The following is a 20,068-nucleotide window of genomic DNA, read 5'->3' as shown; positions in this document are numbered from 1 at the left end:
GTGAGATAATTAGTAATTCATCGAGATTATTGATCAAGATTGATATTTGAGCAGGTGACATTTTGTCATATGGATTCAAATATTATTTAATTAGCTCTAAAATAGCACATACAACTAGATTGAGTAGATTAATTCACAAAATGAATTTACACATACAGAATAATTACATATAAAAATTACTGTTCCATTGCTTAAATTCTTTTGAATTGAATAGTTATGTGTGGCTGATATCAAAGTTGACTTTGAAATTTGCTACAACATCCTCTTTGCCATCAACCACAGCCTATAAAAATATCAACATTTCCAGAACTGCTGATGGCAGTTCATTTCCAGTTACACTGCATGCTCAACCACTATGCCATACAGCACAGTAGGATATTGGCTTAAATCTGTCACTGACAGACAGCTGTTTCATAAAGATAAAAGCTTTCCTATTAGAAAATTGAATACATTGTTTTCATGCATACTTTCTGATTTAAAATGAATTTAGTGCCTTCAAAGACCACTTTCAGAAAAGTTTATAAGGAAATCAAACGGTATTTCTATACAGTGGCAGGAATATTTTCTGCAATGTGAGATGCTGGTAAAGGTGCCATCACACTTATATTTGTTGCTAAGCAACATGGCTGTATGCATGTGAAATTACCAAAGACTAAGAATGGAGGTGGCATTTTCAGACTGGTGAAGTTATGACAAAAGAGTGATATCTGATGCGTCAGAATGCATGGCCACTGTATATATTTTCACTCAATTTTTTCCTCGCATACAGTGCTTTAAAAATTCATAAATGACAGTCCATAGTATAAATACATGGACATTACAGAAAATACTGTTTTTAATAGATAAAATAGTTAGCATATTATGCAGTTTTATAACTTGCCAATTATTACGAAACCACTAGAATGAAATATCCGACAACTCTTAGAACATGAAATACAGGGATGTACTGTCTCATAAAATAAGAGCTCTACTTGCACCACCTGGTGTCTATTAAGAAGTAATCTTAAATAAAAAAACTTGACTTCCAAGGTTGAAGCAGTAGATGTTCATCCTCATATCTGATGGCATAATAAACAATTTGTTGTTGTGAGATACATATACCAATTTCTAGTCAGTTTAACATGTCTGAAGGGACATTTGAAATGAGTGAAACGTTTATTTAGTTTCATAAACCCCCCCCCCCAAAAAAAGAACACAAAAAGATAAACAGCAGTGCTACAGGTAAAACACAATGACTGAATGTATCATAGAACAGTGAGTGCATTGACTTCCTAACAAGAAAAGGCTTATCCATATGAACATCTCTGAAACATCAAATAAACAAATACACAACAAATTTGACAAATGTGTTTGGGTGTAACGCATGTGTTACACCCAAAAGAAAAATGGGCTAGTATTCGTGAATGTCGCCGTCACTGCCTACATCCTGGCTGGTGTTGGAGGGGCTGGAGCTCCAGAAGCTGCTCTCGTACATGCTGTCCATGGACAGGTGACTGACGATGCTGTTCCAGCTGCTGCTGCTGCTGCTGCTGCTGCTGCTGGTGTCCTCATCGTGGATCACCACCACCTCCTCAGGCTTGGCTGCTAGAATGACAGCAGGAAACACTTATTCCAGATGTGGGGGGGGGATTGTAATTGATTGTGAGTACAGCGACTGACATAACACATCTCCAGTTGATTTAATCAAAATGGCCTTGAGGACTTGTCACTTTGCATAGCAAGGACTTTTATCGGATTTGGGGCTTGTAATAGTGAAATGTGCTTTCCTTCAACGGTCAAAACGTCCCAAGTTTCTCCTTATCTTAAACAGGTAACTCAAGACTCCTCTTCAAACAAACACCTAACCCTTTCTCCACTGACCTGTCCATGTGCATGAATGAGGGAGAGATTTAATGGGGGGGAAAGTAAGCCCTTTGCCTAACCCCTAAAGCCTCATAATACCACATGATTATGTGTATGACCAAGCCCCTAGCGTCGTCTGTGTCACATCTTACCAAGACGACCAAAGAGCTCATTGTGGACTTCAGGAGGACCAAAGGTGGCACCCCCCCCCCCCCCCCGACCAGCGCAAAAGATGTCAGCAGAGGGCCCGCAGCATCATCAGGGACGGCTCCCATCCCAGACAGACTGTTTGCCCTCCTCCCCACAGGGAGGCGCTACAGGGCCCTCCATTCCCAGACCAGCAGGTTCAAGAACAGCTTCTTCCCTGTGGCTGTTACCCTGCTGAACTCTGTACCACGGCGATAGCCCCCCTGGTCACCCCCCCTCACACACCTTCCTCCCGTGACCGTACAAGTAGCTTGTGATGCTAGGAGATGACGCACCTCTCACCTTTCCTCTCGACAATGAGCTCCCGTCTCCTGTCCTTCATGTCGGGACTCAGGTTGTCCACCATGCGGTCTATGCAGTTGTCCAGAACCAGGGAGCGGGTCTGAGACAGGATGGCCTGCCGGCAGATGGGACACTCATCCTTCCTCTTCCGCCACTCTCTGATGCAGTGGAGGCAGAAGCTGTGGGCGCAGTTCAGTGTGACGGACTGCAGAGAAAAGAAGGACGGCATATGAAACAGACGGCTGGGAGATCAAGAAAGACTTGTGCTTAATCGTGGGGAGGAGAAAAGCCCTGTACTTGACAGGAACAGTGACATACCTCAATGAAAAGCTCGGAGCAAATAATGCACTGAAGTTCATTCTCCAGTACTTCCGTCATTTGTGTGACTACCTCCTCCCTTTGAGCTTTTGCTTTCTCTTTTTCTTCCTGGAAATAAAACACCAACACACTGCAGTTTATCATTCAATAACTGAATTTACAGGTTTCTTTGAGTGCAATTCAGTCAGTAAATCTTTATGTTTTCTATTTTTGCGTTTATGCATACAATCACCATATCAAAATATCTTTGCAATAGATTTTATAGAACAAACGTTGGAAATCTTGTATTTAAATACCCTCAAATCATGCAAAGAAAGGATGTAATGGAGTTGGATCAAGTCCAACAAAAACATACCTTGGTCACTTCCAGCTCTTTATCTTTGGCTAGGAGAACCTCTTCAAAGTCTTGTCGAGAAAGGGCAAGTTCTGCAATGACTTTTCTTTGCTGTGCAGATTTCAAACCGATACAATTATTAAAAAAGATTATTAAACTGATGTGATATTTATTTATCCACACCATACTGTTAGAAAGTAAACATATCAGACCAATGAGAACCTTAGAAGCTGAACAAGAATGTTGTGATTACCTCTTGTAAGGCGTCTTCCAATAGTTTTTTTAAGAGCTCTTCTTGCTGCTGTGTTTTTTGTACCTTAAAACAGAAGCAAGATACATTTCTTTTTTAAAGATATAAAGCAAATAAAGCATGGAAACGCCATATATATTAGGCATTTTCATGCTTTATTTGAGAGTTTTTAAGTGAAGTGTGACAGGAAAGACAGGGGAAGAGAAAAAGACATGCCAGGGCCAGATGTGAACCCAGACCACTACAGAAAGGCCACAGCCAACATGGTACATGCACTTCTCGGGTGAGCTACCGGGGCACCTCGCAAGATACATTTCTGAATTCAGAGTAGTTAGAAACAATATATGAATGATGCTAGGTATTAGCATGGTGTATTTATATTGTTCCTTTGTACCATTTGTCTATACTGCTTTGTACACAAGCTGTCATTGATAAAAGTACCGTAATCAATTTTTCCCCTGAACAAATATGAAACGCTAGAGTAGTCAGATGCTCACCTCGAGGCGTCTCTCCGTTTCGCTGATGGACCTCTCTAACGTCTCCATCTTGTGCACTTGACCCCTCAGCAACTCCAGCTGGTTCTGCAGCTCCCTCACCTGCTCCCCTCTGTGGGGATCATCCTGCTCCCCCTCCAGGGCCACCACCCGCCTCTCTGTGTCATCCATCCGCTCACGCAGAGCCAACACGTTTTGGCTGTACCTAGAACCAGAAATACAGACTCATTCTGTTCCATAAGTAACCGATGTGAATGGATTAAACTCACTCCTGAAGTATGTATACAGGCCACCCATGTATGGAGTCAAATTAGGGTCAATAATATTTTGCATCCTTAGAAATAGTTTTGCATTCGTATAAATAGTTTTGCATCCGTAGAAAAAGATTTGACTCTGCAGAAATAGTTTTGCATCAGTAAAAAAAAATGTTGTTCAAAAATATTTATAAGCCTTTTTTTTTTACAAATGCAAAACTATTTATACGGATGCAAAACCTTTTAACAAATGCAAAACTATTTCTACGGATGCAAAACTATTTCTACGGATGCTAAACTATGTCTACAAGTGCGAAACCTTTGGCCATGTCAAAATCGGGCCAAAATGGTCGGGCCAGAAGGTTGCCGGTTTGATTCCCGGCCGTGCCAAATTACATTGTGTCCTTGGAAGGCACTTCATCCTACTTGCCTCGGGGTGAATGCCCCTGCACTTACTGAAATTCGCTCTGGATAAGCGCTTCTGCTAAATGACAAAATGTAAAAATGACAAAATGTAAAATGTTAGCCTATCAGCATGATGCTAATTAGAATTAGCATCAGCATTAACACAGGGTACCTAGAGGTCTGACCAAAGAAGCGTAATTAAATTCATAATGTAAAAAATTCTAAATAACCAACAGGTAAAGAAGCCTTTTTATTTTGATGTGATACTGTGTTGTTTCTGCAGATTACTGTACCTATTCAGGATGGACAGGAGATAAAACTGTTAATTGGTGGTACGGTTGTAGCTTGTTAGACTGTGGTTGCAGTCAGTTTAAGCAAATCTTAGTTTGCATTGTAGGCCTAATCATAAAATTGTAGATATTGATGTACAGAATGTTGTTTTGTTTATTTAGATTTCATTTGAAGCTGACGAGAACCTTCCTGTCATCAGCAACTTCTACTATTCCTGTGTGGCTGGGAAAGAGATATGCAACCATTTGGTTGCCTGTTGTTTCAGTGCAGTACCACCCCTATATCCAACACAAACTTTCTGCAAACTATCAGAACTCAAATAGTTATTAATTTACAAACGTCATGGTTTTGCATTTCATAACGTCCGTAGTAATGACATCCATTTTCTTTTTAACAGGGAATCCATCCTGAACCAGTTCACCGTTTACTTGTAAGGAAACCGAAAACTGCTGGCAGAAGTGGTGTTTACTCTTTATAAGGCCTACGAAGATGTTAACATTAATTCAACAGTCAAGACATGTCCAAAATAGATATGTCCTGATTAGGTTTTTTTTGTTCTTACCTCTCTACGTTAGTAGAAAACTAGTGGTGATGGTGATTTGTAAATTGGGTTTGTAATAGCTTTTTAAAGATTCTGCCTGTTTTTGGTATTTTACATCTCTTTTCTAAGTAATGGGTGTTAGTAATATACATTTTAATATTGAGGGCCTATATAAAAAAATATGTATAATTGTAAACATTATATAAGTAAAAGAGACATTTTAACATTGAACATTTTTATAGTGAGTGTTGAAACAGTGCAGTCACTATTTGTAGATATTTGTATTTAATCCGTTTTTAAAGCACTCATTAAAACAATTAGGGCTGCCACAACGAATGTGTAGCGCGACTATTACGCCACTCAATAAGTCGCGGAGATGTTTGAGTATTTTAAAAATACGTTTAGTTGAGTGCGGAGCGGAGGTAGACAAAAGGCCATCGGAGAGACGTTTTTGAGTAACGTTGTTCTGAAACACATGGCGGAGGTAGAGAAATCAGTAGCTACGACCCATGTCAACCAAGGTGTGGAAGAATTTCACACTAAATACATTGAAAAAGTGTGTTAATTGACCGAGGTGAAGTTAGTTTCATATTCAAAATTCGTCTCACATTCGGAAGACGCTACTTTGCAGATTTGCGTTAGGGACCGGGTGGAAACTACCCATACCATTTTGAAAAATTTAGACTTTTATAATATTTTTGGGAATCAATCTGGCAACCTTCAATACCTCCCTATTACTGTATCTGAAGTATCTTTCCCGAAATTCAGCCTTGGTGCATAATTACAGCCACTACGAGCAGTCCCACAATGAGCTTTCCTCAAAACGCGCCGTTTCTGTGTCTGTAACTTTAAATGCTAATGAGGAGGAGAGGGGCGGCAACATGCGCTAATGTTTACAAAGGATGTATCGCAATGGCTCGTAGCCCCCGTTTCTGTAAGATGCCTCGAATTTAGCCATTCTCATCAGATCACCCTGGTTTGCAGAGGTGCACACTCAGTCATTTCAATGAGGAGAAAGGCGGATATCGCGCGCCATAACACCAACTAGGGAAGGGCGAACTATGCCTTGCGAAGCTTTGGTGGTTTCTTCCGGATTGTGCCGGCCCAAAGAGCCGAACTATCGGCGCATTGAAAATGAACAGCGTCATCTAGCAGCCGTTTAAACTGGCTGAATGAGGCGTAGTGGTTGTCTCCGACGGTAGACTACCCTACATTATTTAATATTTTAATTAAGGCTACATGTGTTCATTTTTATCTGATATTAGTGCTCACACATTAAAATGTTGTGATACATCTGTAGGCCGTTAGAATTATGTCATTTTCTCTGCACTGGGGCGCGAACTCGGGTTTCTGGGCTCACGTTAACAATATATTGTCGTATGGCTTTAACCAACTACACCACCGAAAAAGCTGTTAATTGGCAATGCGGGTGGATGGACTTTATACGATATGGTCTTTATATCAATTAAACTAGATAACACAGATTTTTCTTTTTCTTAACATTTGTGATATGTACGTCTATTGTGAACTGGGAGGACTTTATTTTTACAATTTATTATTACTGTTGACAATGTTGACGAATCATCAACATTTGTTTTCTGGGCACTGTATAGACCTACCTAGTCCTATCATGTTACGTTTCATTTCAATAAAATAACACAACACAAGTGAACGGATTTATAATTATTACAATATGGATTTGGCTAAATAATAATGACTTATGGAAGAAACTCGAGCGATCCCTGGTGCTGCTTCTCTGACAATGTGAGATTTGTCTTTAAAAAGAAGCAGTGGCTTTGTTCCTTCTATGGATCTGGTTCAGAAGAGTGGCAAAACTTTGAACCAGTTTGTGACGTTTGAAGCATTGAACGTCATCTATCACGTGGTTTCGTAATTTGATACAAGCTCCAAAACACTTTTTCGAAACTGTGCGTATTGGTTTTGCGACATAAGCATCGATGCGTCAGTGCTATACGTCCCATCCCTAACACCAACAGCAGAGTGGTTATCCAAAAAACAAAGAAATGTAAAACACTGGTGTTACAGCGTTTGTATTCACACACACTCTTGATGCCATCTACCTTTACATTAGCAACAGTAACTCAGCTGTTAGCTGCAGAGCTAATTTTACAGCCACATTCTAAGGGTAGCAAGCTAGGTAACCATATACAGTAAAGCAACAAAATGATATAGCATTAGTTAACTTACTTGTCCAAGGTTTGTAGCTTGACCAAGGAGAGTTAGCAATGATCCAGAATTAAATTTCAGCAAGGCCAGCTTTGTATTGGCTCAAGTTGAGGAAACAGTAGTGGCTGAAATGTTCAGCGCAGACACACAAAACTTTGGGAAGTTGTGTAGGTGCATTTCCAGCGAAAATCAAATTAAGATACTGGTTGTGCAGAGGCTTGGATGAAGGAACAAAAAAAATACTTTTGTTTTGATTTGTACATCCAAACACTGAGCAACTGTTATGTTCGTTCGTTTGCTAGCCATGATGTCTCTCCAGGAAAAAACGATATCGCACTTGCCTTTGCACGATCGTAGCTCAGTTTTTCATGGGCGGGCCAGATTATCTGGGAGGGCAAAGCAGAGAGAAGGGCAGTAGCCTGGCTCCTTGCGACGTCACAAGGAGCAGATTTTTAAACAGAGCGTTTGAGCCTTCATTTTCTCAAAGGCGGAGAAGAACACCCAGGGCTTGGTTTACACCTATTGAAAATTCTAGCCACTTGGGGACCAAAGGCAGGCTAGGGGAACTCATATTAATGTTAAATAACCTCCTAAAGTGAAGTTTTCATGTCATGTGACCTTTAATCCTCGCAAATCTTGACATTTTTCAAAATTGTGTCAAAAAATCTTAAATATACACCAGATTATTCTAATAAAGTCTGGCAAGTTTTAAATAAAAATAGCATTAAATCCACGCTAATATTAATAACCTTTTCAAAATTGTGTGCTTGTTTGTGCACATTATGAAGATTTTTTGCACTGTGAATTTGGACTATCAGTTCTGTTTTTGAATAAAGGGTTGGAAATTAATGCTTTTTTGTTTTTATTATCCGATTCATCGATTAATCGAAAAAATAATCAACAGATTAATCGATTATTAAAATAATCTTTAGTTTGCAGCCCTAAAAACAATTATATGGAAATAAAGAAATATTTACACATTTTGCATGTCTTATGTTCAGTTTAAAACTTTAATTTCAATACATATATTTTCCAACATCAAATGCAAAGTTTTACAGGTTTTTGTATTTATGTGTACGATTTAAAACTATAAACTCAGTTCATTCTTGAAAGCAAATTTAGATCATTTAGGTAACTTATGTTTGAGAATTATTTTTATGATCTTACAAACGCTGTTGGTGTGAGGAAGATCTCGAAGCGATGTAGTCAACCTTCGTGTGTCAAACTGTGATAAAGGCCTAAAGGATGGTCGGTGAGCAGCATTCTGATTTGCTACTCAACAAGCATTGTGCTGATAGGCCCCATTTTTACACAGCCAAAGTTTTGCATTCGTATACATTGTTTTGCACCCGTACAAAACGTTTTGCATCCGTAGAAAAAGTTTGGCACCCGTTAAAAAGTGTTTTTGACCAACACTATTTCTACGGATGGAAAACTATTTCTACGGATGAAAAATATTATTGACACTAACAGGTCCTGAGTTCAAGTACCAGTGAGGGGAAAGATAGGGAGGACTGACGAGCAGCGCGATAATGCCCGTTACACATAAACATGTAGCTGTGTAACATTTTAAGTAGTGCTGTCAGTTAAACGCGTTATTAGCGTGAGGTTAACGTTCTTTTTGGCCTAGCAAATTTTGTAGTTTTTTTCACATGCTGTTGCAACTAGTAACGTTAAAAAACTACAACACCACACCGGATCTAGCTATACTGGAAACAAAACAACGGGCACTTCGCACACACTTGTTTGCGAGCCGGCCAAAGAGTAATTGGCTAACGTTACGTTTTGAGAGGATGGCGAGTGCGAGACGCCGAAATGGATGCCAATAAGATTCTGATTGGAAAGTTTACTTTTACTAAGTTACTAAATGGTTCCATTGACAAGACCAAAGTAATCTGTGTGTTTTGTCGTCGTAAACTGAGCTATCATTGCAGCAGCACGTCCAGTCTGAAAAACCACTTCATGGCCAAGCACACAACTGATGCAAACTTTTTGTTTGTGTGACATTTATTTTTTATCAAGTATTTTATTATCAAGTAATTTTTTCAACCTTTTATTGATGGACAGTGTTACATTGTGTGAGAGATTATTTGCTCCAAGTGTGAATGACTGCTCCAAGTGAAAATGTTAGTGTGAAATTGAACACTACAGTTAGGGCTGCACGATTAATCGAATTTTAATCACGATCACGATTTCGGCTTCCCGCGAAGTTCACGTGATCGAGCGATATAAAAAATGCGTCATTCTGTTAATAGAACGCTCTGTATCAAAGTTGTTTTTTGCAAAGCCAATCTAGCGCTCCGTAAACCAATAGGTGCGTTCGACATCGGCTGCGGCTGCATGAAACGACCAGCGAGAGTTGCCGCTTGCAGTCGGGGAGGAGTTAAACTAAAAGTCGGAAAATTTGTCATTTTGTGTATTGTACCCATGTCAGTGTGGACGGCAAACATTTGTAAAACGATATGAAAACGCTAGTGTGACGGAGATCGTTAGTTTTTTATTGATTGTATATTTTTTGTTTTATTCACATCCATTCTGCAGGTACAATGCATTGTGAATATAACTTTTGATTAGGTTAAAATCAACAAATAATCGTGATAATTAATCGTGATCTCAATATTGATCAAAATAATCGTGATTATCGATTTGTCCATAATGGTGCACCCTAACTACAGTATGCCATCGTTGACATTAACGCGATTAAATATTTTTATTGTTTGACAGCACAAATGTTAAAGTTCACATGACACGAAAACTTCCCTTTAGGAGGTTATGTAACATTAATATGAGTTCCCCTAGCCTGCCTTTGGTCCCCCAGTGGCTAGAATTTTTGATAGGCGTAAACCAAGGCCTGGGTGTTCTTCTCCGCCTTTGAGAAAATGAAAGCTCAAACGCTCTGTTTGAAAATCTGCTCCTTGTGACGTCACAAGGAGCCTCTGCACAACCAGTAGGCTATCTTAATTTTATTTTTGCTGGTATTGCGCCGACACAACCTCTCAAAGTTTTGCATGTCTGAGCCAAACATTTCAGCCACCGCTGTTTCTTTAACTTGAGCCAATACAAAGTTGGCCTTGCTGACCGTCTGAAATTAAATTCTGGATCAGTACTCCTTGCTCCAGCTACAAACCTCGGACAAGTAAGTCAACTAACGCTATATCATTTTGTTGCTTACTATATGGTTACCTTGACCTTGGAATCTGGCTGTAACATTAGCTCTGCAGCTATCAGCTGAGGTACTGTCGCTAATGTAAAGGTAGATAGCATCAAGTATGTGTCTGAATACACATTCTGTAATGCAGTGTTGTACGCTTCGTTGTTATGTGGATAACGTTCTGCTGTTGGTGTTATGGCGCGCGCGATATCCGCCTTTCCCCACTTGAAATGACTGAGTGTGCAGCTCTGCAAACCAGGGTTGTCAGATGAGAATGGGCAAATTCAAGGCATCTTACAGCAACGGGTCTAGGAGCCATTGCGATACATCCACTGTAAACATTAGCCAATGGTGCCACCTCTCTCCTCCTCATTTAGCATTTAAAGCTACAGACACAGAAACGGCGCGTTCTGAGGAAAGCTCATTGTGGGACTAGTCGTAGTGGCTATAATTCTGCACCAAGGCTGAATTCGGGAAAGAGACTTCAGATACAGTATTAGGGGACCACTAAGGCCTATATAAAAGCATCCAAAAACAGCATATCATGTGACCTTTAAGTTTACCATGCTGAAAACACAATACGGTTCAAAGAAAAATTGGAATGAGTGTAGGATTATATTTACCTATGCTGACTGATCAGATTACTGCTAGGAACACTGGGCATTCCTGGAGAGGGGTGTCGTTCCTCAGCATGTACACTGGGACCAGCCACGTCCCCTGGCTTGGGACCGGGTCTCTCTAGGCGCTCGTTTATGGGGCAGTGCTGGGGTAGGGACTTGTCAGAAGTGGAGCGACGGCAGAGCTTAGACTTTGATGAAGTAGAAGGTTCCAGGTCATCAGAATCAAATTTCCTCTTGTTTTTTTTAGATCTGGAGGCTCCACAAGCCCCTTCATTGAGTCCTTTAGCAAGGTGAGCTTTGATGTCTACAAAGGGTTGCCGGCCCAATGTGTATTCATACTCCACTGTGGTGCCAGAATTAAAAGGAACCCCTAATTTTATTGAGTCCCCTTGGAACAGGTGGTGAGGTCTCTCAGCATGTATTCGTGTTCCATTAACCCACACTCCATTTAGACTCTGTGGGGAAAACAAATCATTTACCACTTGCTCACATAATGTCACAAAAGATTGCAACTCACACAATGTAAACTGTACCTTCTTGTCTGTCACAGTCCATTCCCCATCCTGCCTTTGCCTGAATAAACAATGAAATCTAGAAATCATCAGAGGGCAGCTTGCTGACACGAGCTGGTAAGTGACATTTAAGCCACGTCCAATGGTAACCTAGTGAGCCAAGACAAATTAAGGGACAATTATGCATATGCATTTAAGACACTAACTAACACGTCATTCCCCATACATTGACAATCCGTGTGTTTGCTTTGCTTACATAACTTATTTTCATTAAGTAATGGTATCAGGTACTGGGAAGGTTGCCATAAGTCAATGTACTACAACTACAGCCTTTTAACTGTATAACCTAGCGAGTGACAATTTAGTATCTACGGAAATTATGTCATTAAAATATCCAAATATGTGAAACAGGTTGATATCATGGACTACATCATTCAAGGGTGAAATGTGGCTATTTAGTTAGAAGAGGTGGCCAGATAGCTTCTTCTGCTATCTTGCTGCCTGCACGTCACATTCAAAATTAGCGCGGCTACCTCTGTGTTCCCTGGCAAATGAAGCCAATCCGAATCTTTTCCGACTCGAATCAAACACCATGTTTCTTCGTTGGATTTAACTTCTACTTTAGAAGAATGTGATGTTTCCGAACTGTCCATTTTGCACCATACTACAGAAACTTTGCTGACTGACTAACTAGCTAGCATGTTAACCCAGACTTGTTTTGGTGTCTGTGAAATCTCTTCCTGGAAATGACGTATCTTATTGCTTGGTGCGAAATACCTCCTCGCGATGTCTGTAATTAAATTTTCATCATTACATCAATGTAAGGTGTGGGGACATCTTTCATTGTATAGTAGGCGAACAATTTAAATGCAGTGACTTTGAATAATAGTTGAAAGATCCTGTATTTAAAAGAAAGGGATTAGGAAGAATCGGAACTGTCCCCTTGTTTTTAATGCACCATGTCATCGACCGCACACTAACATGATTGTTCCTGTGTAAAAAAAGGGTGTTCGACTTCATGCAGCGCCGCAGCCGGCTGCAGCCGGCTGAATTAAAGCAGTGAATTCAGTTTTTTGTCTGACTTGAGACGACGCCCAGGCTAGGTTACTGTGGCGTACGACGTGGAGTCAGATGGCTGAGCGGTGAGGGAGTCGGGCTAGTAATCAGAAGGTTGCCGGATAGATTCCACGCCGTGCCAAATGACGTGTCCTTGGGCAAGGCACTTCACCCTACTTGCCTCGGGGGGGGGGGGGGGGGGGGGGGGGGGGGAATGTCCCTGTGCTTACTGTAAGTCGCTCTGGATAAGAGCGTCTGCTAAATGACTAAATGTAAATGTATTCTAACTCTATGGGCGTATCCATCAAAGTACCGTGAGATCGATTCGAGAACAGCCGGTTGTGTAGCCAAGCGCATTTTTTCCTCTTTTTTTTGCGCATTTTCTTAAGAGCTGTACGTGTTCGACTTCATGCAGGACCGGCTGACTTGAAGCTGTAAAGCCATTGGCTGCTTCAAGTCAGCCGGGCTGTAGACGGCTGCAGGCGACGCCTGCGCTGCATGAAATTGAATGCATTTATTTATTTCTTTTAAGTGGAACGCCACTTTTTTATATATTAACTACCTACTAACCGAAAGTGAGGTCATGCCGAGAAATATCAAACTGAGGCTTGAACGTATCGACCGAGCGATAGCGTGGTCGATACAGCAAAGCCGAGGTTTGATATTTCTAGGCATGACCGAACGGTCGAGGTTAGTAGGGTTGTTTATTATATGGCATTTTTTAAAATCTCTTTTCATTTTGTAAATGAAAATAAATGGTAGGCTAATTGTAGCTAGCTCTGAAGTCTTCAGACGGTGTGTTTCAGGTGTAGCCTAGCAATCAATTACTTTTGAAAGAAAGCGGACAACACAACATCACAACTCTTTTAGAAAGTTCTCTTTTAGACAATTTCTTTGTCGCTGTTGATGTCTTCAGTAGCCTATCGTATGGATAATAAAACTCAGCTGACTCTTCGATATCGCTCATTTTGAAGATGACGTCAGAGGAGAGGAATAAGTAAGGGATAATGCCCTGTGGATAATGCCCGACGAGGTGTCCAATATCACCTGTTAATGGACGATGCGGAGGTGTGAACCGTCCGATGCGCAGGATCTTTCGACTATAATTTATCAGGTGATATTGGGACACCTCAAAGGGCATTATCCCTTACTTATTGCCCTCCTCTGACGTGAAATGTTTAATTCAATTGAATTAAACATTTATTGAAGAAAGGGTTTTACTCCGCCTCTTCACTAACGGAAAGACTATGTTTAATTACAAATAAAGTAAAGTAAGCAAACAGCGCTTAATCGCTGACGTCAACGCAGCAAACCACGAGAAGCTGGAATGTCCGACTTCACAGAGCCGTTTTCAGCTCCTCCCCGACTGCAAGTGACTACTCTCGCTGGTCATTTCATGCAGCCGCAGTCCATGTCGAACGCACCTATTTACAACCCAATATCACATAATTGATACTAGATGGAGGGAAGCGGGAAAATGGATGAGACGGAGACATGAGGGTTCAGCCAGTGGCGATTTTCTCTTTATTTTAACTTTGTTGCTCGAAAAGACAAAAATATTACAGTAAAATGCACTCTATGTCTAGGCGAGAGGTGTCTTTCAACTGCTGTCAACTCAATGAGATTTTAAAGTGAGGCATATTTCTTTGGTCAGACAGTGTGGACAGGGTTAATGTTCGTTCAAGTGAATGGCTGAGTTTTATATGCCATTTTGTTTTACATGTTTACAATTACAATACACTATGTGGAAAGGCTTAGAGATGCCCTTTATTGAAAATTGAAAAATAAAGTGATGAAAGGGCCATGATGTTTGTCCATGTATCTTTGCGGTAAATTTGGATATTTGCTTAAAAAAATTGAAAGTAAAGTAACTAGTAGTGAAGTTACTTTTCAAATGCAGTACTAGTAAAGGAAAATAGGTACACTTTTCAGATGTAACTAGTAACTTGTAACTAGTTACTTTTTCTGAGTAACTACCCCAACACTGTTCAGTTTTGTCAACGCTCAAATCCGGACTAAACAGTTTAATTTAATTAAACATTTGTTTAAGAAAGGGTTTTAGTCCGCCTCTTCACTAATGGAAAGACTAAGTCTTATTGAGTTCTGGTTGTATAATCAATCTGCAGATTGGAGAAAGAGTTTATCATAGCCCAATAGAACAGGGGTGGGGAACGTCCGGTCCAAGGGTCGTAGGCTATATCATTTGGTCCGGCCCGCCATGGCACTGCAGGAACCACATTATTAGGTGCATTATTCGTTGGCTGCAGCAGTAGGCTATGTGGAAGAGGACCGTGGAGGCACGCAGCGTTGCGTACCAATGTACCAAAAGATTTCGCTCGCATTAACTGTAGAATTCCTTTCTGGCAAATCAAACCCAGAATACGTTGTTGGTTTGGGCTAAGCCCCGAATGTTTACAACGTCTGGCTCCGCCCCTGATTAACACTCGGATCGATACGCAGTCTCAAAAATGGTAGCAATATAAAAAATAATACGATCCCTTTCCGTAATCATGATACCCTCCCAGAAATGTTCACTGCACACTGAGTCAAGGCAGGCTGCATCCGTGCCAGCTAACGTCACAAACCTCACCAAGGGAAGCAGTTCCAGCCATCACATTAGGGGTGAGTTAATTGCATTTTTGACCAAATAAAGCAAGCACATTTTTAAGTTGATAATTCTGTACGGCCCCCGAATTATTTTATAAATATCCAAATGGCCCTTTACCGAAAAAAGGTTCCCCACCCCTGACATAGAATAACACATTTCAGTGCATTGGTTCGTGCGAGTTCTAATGCAAAAACAATGACATTCGCAGTTCGTCAGCGATAAAGTAAGCAAACTGCACTTGATCGGCCATGACTGATGTCAACGCATCAAACCACGAGAAGCAGGAATGTCCAACTCAAAGGAGGCGTTTTTAACTCCCCGACTGCAAGCGGCAACTCTCGCCGGTCTTTTCATGCAGCCGCAATCGATGTCGAACGCACCTAATGACACTTGTGGGTTCACCTCACTGTGAGGCGGGACTTCCTATCCAAACTGGCCAGAAGTTGAGGTACCAGAAGGGCTTGGTCACAGTATATCGCCGGTTTGTATTAAAGCTTCTAGGCAGCTCAGCTAGCTGATCTGGAATATTACGATGCGGCGGGGGATCTTAACGGCGATGCTAACCTGAAGACGCCGCCTTAAAGTCGAGTGAAAATGTCTGATGTAAATAAGACTATCCAGAAATGGCACGCAAGCTTTAGGAAAGGAACCGACTTTGATTCGTGGGGACAATTAGTGGAGGCAATTGATGAGTATCAAATGTAAGTTTCAGCAATAGGTTACATGTACATAAACATCTGCAATACTGAGTGGTTAGATTGCTCCAGAAAGACTGTCTAGTCTTTCAGCGACATTTGTCTGCTACTATAATGATTAGACGTCGAAATGCAGAGAACTGAGAATCATTAGTTTTCCCCGAAAGTCATTAGCCTCACCTCCACAGCAGAGACAATAATGTAAGACAACTATTTTCTTGTAGGTTACATTGTTACAAAGGTAGTCAACTTTCACACTATCACAGCGTTGCTTTAGTCTTTGGCTAATTATTCATTACGCCGTTAATTAAGAAGCCCTACTAAATTATTAGGCTTCTTAATCACAGCAGTTGAGCCTGATCACATTTGGGTAATTTGGAATGTGATCATCACTGAAATAGAAATAACAGAAATTATTTGCCACACCCTCATTGTTATGGGTGTGGCTTGCTTCCATTTATGTTAAAATGTCTGACTGAAGACAGTTGAATTTAATAAATGAAAACAGCATCTCATGGTACCTCAAGAAATGAGTAATGAGTATTGTATTGATTGTTTGGAAAGGACTTTTTGAGCACTGCACCACTTCTATTTGCCCACTAGGTGTAGAGAAACCAACAGGTTTCACTTCGATTCATTTCCCAATGTTTTTTGTTAAGTAATACATTTAGCAAAAACTCCTCTCTGCTATTAATGTATTTAATTATGTTTGCATTTAATAAGACTTGCGAGACAGTTGCAAAAAGAAGTCCAGTCTACAAATTCATCCAACTTCACAGAAGACCAAAAGGTATCCCTATTTTTTACTCCTATATTTGGGTTCTGACTTGCAGTTCAATTACATGAGCTGCAAGTTTTATAAACGCTTACATTATTTTGTGAGTAGTTGTGACAGTCTGCATATTCATTGTAAATTATCTCCAGAAAACATTAGGAAAATTTGCAACATGCCTGGAGATGAGAAGTGCAGCCTTACAGGTTTGTATTTTTCCTGATAGATGGTAATTGTAGAAATGCATGCCAAATGAATTTTCCCTGTCTCGACCTCTATTTTTTTAACAGCATCTAATTTGAGCCAAAAAATAAATGGGTATACCTGTTGATAAATCACTGCCTCATTGCCTTAAATCATGCAAAAAATTTGTATAAAGATTTCCCCACTAGACTCTTCAATTAATAGAAGCACTTGTGATAAATAGCAAGGGCCATATCAAAAACTGGTTTTAGTGTTTAAGTCTTTTATCTCTTTTTAGCTTAGTATAATGTGATAATGCAAACACGAGACAGGCTAGGTCAAGGTTGCCAGGGTGATTTTCTAAATCTTGTAGTAATCTATTCCTCTAAAATCCCCAAGAGGGTAATTTACCAAATAATTTTTGGTCTCTTGCTCTTTTAGTGCACGCAGTCCCAGGAGGACTTCAAATTGGAAGATCTGAAGAAACTGGAACCTAGTATGTACAGTTTGGAATCCATGTTAATACTGTGTATTGTAAATTTGGTGTACTGGATTGTATTTTAATGACATATTCATTCCTTTTACCAACAGTTATAATAAATATCTTCACATACAACAAAGATTTCCCTTATGATGTGCAGCCAGTACCCTTGAGGTAAATTTCATTGACCCCCATGGATTAAAGTTGTATGTTCCTGAGATGGTGATGTATGAAAGGAAAGGTGGAAAACAGGATACAGACGAAGGGAGTCTTATCTATCCATCCTTCCAGGAAAATCCTTGCTCCTGGGGAGGAAGAGAACCTGGAGTTGGAGGAAGAGGAAGATGCTGCCACTGGTATGGGATATCCAGAAGCCAATACCTCCAGAGTCCCAGGTATGTTTTTCTGCAGACTCACGGTCGTCCTGTTGCTGTTTCATGGACTTTGCTTTAATCAGTTGTCTACTGTTTCTCTCTTGGGGCTGTGCATGGCTTCGTCACTGTCACCTGCTTTGCCTGCTCCATACACAGCTTTGAAAGGTATGGTTCTGTTGAGAAATGTCTGGAGGTGTGCTTCAAATGCCTTCTGACCCTATGAAAACTGAACAATGTACAAGACCTGTATGTAAAAAAAAATGGCATGAAAAGGTTTGAACTAGTATTTATTGTGTATGGCAGCAATAGTAATATAACATAATGTATCTATCACCATTTATGTACTATATCAGTGAGAAATCTTGTGTTTCCTTCCAGGTACATTGTTGCCCCGGTTACCCTCAGAGCCGAGGATGACATTACTCACACTTAAAATAGAGAAGATTGGATTGAAAGATGCTGGACAATGCATTGATCCTTACATGTCAGTTAGTGTTAAAGGTATGTGATCCGACACTGTGGTGTGACATACTGTACACAAGTAAACCTACATTTATGGATAAATCCTCAGTTTGGTTTGCTGAACTTTTCTACACACCAGCATGAATCCATTTGTCCCTTTTCCCAACAGATTTGAATGGCTTTGATTTGAACCCAATGCAGGATACACCAGTAGCCACCCGAAAAGAGGACACTTACATTCACTTCAGTGTGGATATAGAGATCCAAAGACATCTGGAGAGACTACCCAAAGGTAATTTGATATATGATATATTTCAGTAATAATTTAACTTGCTGTAAATTGTATTTTGGGGGAAATATCACTTTTATATCACAATTTCAACTGTTGCTCTAGGGGCAGCTATTTTCTTTGAATTCAAGCATTACAAACCCAAGAAAAGATTCACCAGCACAAAATGTTTTGCCTTTATGGAAATGGATGAGATCAAACCTGGTCCCATTGTAATCGAACTGTAAGTTATCACAATCGAGAACTATCTGTACATCTATGAGCGTGTTTAGAATTTGGGTCACACCTTTATTGGATCAGTGGGTGATGTTGATATTGTTTTGGGATGTCAGGTACAAGAAGCCTACTGACTTCAAGAGGAAGAAGCTCAACCTCCTGACAAAGAAACCACTCTATCTCCACCTCCATCAGACTTTGCACAAAGAATAAACCAAGAGCATGGAAAGAACCTGGAGGCTCCTTTTCAACCGTATTCTACTTTAAATCATCAGCTCAGTTTGATATACCACCTCCACTTAAGTCAGCAATACTAAAACCCTGGTCAAAAGGCCTCTTAACTCTGTGACAGTATGGTGTAAAACAGTAAAACAACTAATGTTGGAGAATACATTTTGACACCTGGTCACAGGATGAAGGTGGGAGATACAACAGGCAACCCAGCAGAAGAAAAACAAACTACAAACCAGCTACGTCTGCTGTCTTCCTCTGCTCTCTTCTTGCAGGGAACAAGCCTCAGGTTAAAGAGCCATGTTCCTTTTTTCATCGGTGGTGCGGTAGAAGGGCCCAACGCTTCTCTAATGTTACGATGTCAGTATGTTATAAAAGACCTTTTGAGGGGCTGCATTGAACTTGAATAGGTTGAATTATACTTTCTTTCAATGTTGTTCCCATCACTCAACCCCCTGGTCTGCCTCTCTGCCGTCTTCCATTTCTATTAAAATGCATTTTTAGATTTTATTTTTGTAATGTCTAAATATCAAACTGTAAATGAATCTACTAAATATACACAAATCAGTGCATTTAGTAGTGTGTGGCCTGAGAGCTGGATGCCAGACTGAGGATTTATACAGGACTGTTTTTAACTGTTTGCCAATTTGAGACTTAGTCTCCCCATTACGTAACAATGCATTCGAGGAAGATGCACAATTATGTTAATAATGCTAGCTAGCCTGTTCCCAAAAAAACGATGGAGTGCAATTGAGAGTTCTTTGAGATAAAATGAGTAAATGGTTTTATTAAAAATGTTTGCAACTGAAAGGTCCTTTGATGTTGAGGACTCTTCAAGCCAAGCTCCCCTTTCATTGATGGCCGTGGCTCAATCAGTCCAGAGTACCGCATAAGAGTATTTTGCTGACGCGCAGATGTCTAAAATGTCTTCAAGTTTTTAACCACTAGGGGGAGAGACGGGATGTACCACCATAAACGACATAATAATAACACACAAAATAACTTTAAAGGGG

At 40.3% G+C, this 20,068-nt stretch overlaps 2 protein-coding genes across 7 annotated transcripts; one reads left to right on the top strand and one right to left on the bottom strand.

Annotated features, from left to right (window-relative positions):
- Positions 1-78: 78 nt before the first annotated feature.
- rnf8 (ring finger protein 8, E3 ubiquitin protein ligase) lies at positions 79-12,433 on the bottom strand. 4 transcript variants are annotated; one of them, XM_047022252.1, is made up of 9 exons: positions 12,222-12,433; positions 11,710-11,838; positions 11,180-11,631; positions 3,731-3,932; positions 3,237-3,299; positions 3,005-3,094; positions 2,650-2,757; positions 2,332-2,536; positions 79-1,581 (listed from the first exon to the last, which is right to left on the bottom strand). In XM_047022252.1, exons 1-9 carry the CDS (start codon positions 12,339-12,341, stop codon positions 1,391-1,393), a joined length of 1,560 nt encoding a protein of 519 aa, XP_046878208.1. In that variant the 5' UTR covers positions 12,342-12,433; the 3' UTR covers positions 79-1,390. The 4 variants fall into 4 exon arrangements, with proteins under 4 accessions (XP_046878208.1, XP_046878207.1, XP_046878209.1 ...); XM_047022251.1 differs by having other exon boundaries at positions 81-1,584; XM_047022253.1 differs by having other exon boundaries at positions 1,489-1,584; positions 2,325-2,536.
- A 2,799-nt stretch (positions 12,434-15,232) lies between these two features.
- On the top strand, positions 15,233-19,863 carry aida (axin interactor, dorsalization associated). Of its 3 annotated transcripts, XM_047021489.1 has the most exons (12): positions 15,234-15,366; positions 15,561-16,053; positions 16,771-16,837; positions 16,972-17,025; positions 17,444-17,498; positions 17,594-17,657; positions 17,775-17,878; positions 18,014-18,022; positions 18,236-18,358; positions 18,489-18,611; positions 18,714-18,831; positions 18,941-19,862. In XM_047021489.1, the coding sequence occupies exons 2-12, from the start codon at positions 15,947-15,949 to the stop codon at positions 19,035-19,037; spliced, it is 921 nt and encodes a 306-aa protein (XP_046877445.1). In that variant the 5' UTR covers positions 15,234-15,366; positions 15,561-15,946; the 3' UTR covers positions 19,038-19,862. The 3 variants fall into 3 exon arrangements, with proteins under 3 accessions (XP_046877446.1, XP_046877445.1, XP_046877444.1); XM_047021488.1 differs by having other exon boundaries at positions 15,234-16,053; XM_047021490.1 differs by lacking the exon at positions 18,014-18,022 and having other exon boundaries at positions 15,233-16,053; positions 18,941-19,863.
- The last annotated feature ends 205 nt before the right edge of the window (positions 19,864-20,068 follow it).

The sequence above is a fragment of the Hypomesus transpacificus genome, chromosome 6 (assembly GCF_021917145.1).
Source record: "Hypomesus transpacificus isolate Combined female chromosome 6, fHypTra1, whole genome shotgun sequence".
In the NCBI taxonomy this organism is placed as follows: Eukaryota; Metazoa; Chordata; class Actinopteri; order Osmeriformes; family Osmeridae; genus Hypomesus; species Hypomesus transpacificus.
This window is presented reverse-complemented; position numbering and strand designations above follow the sequence as displayed.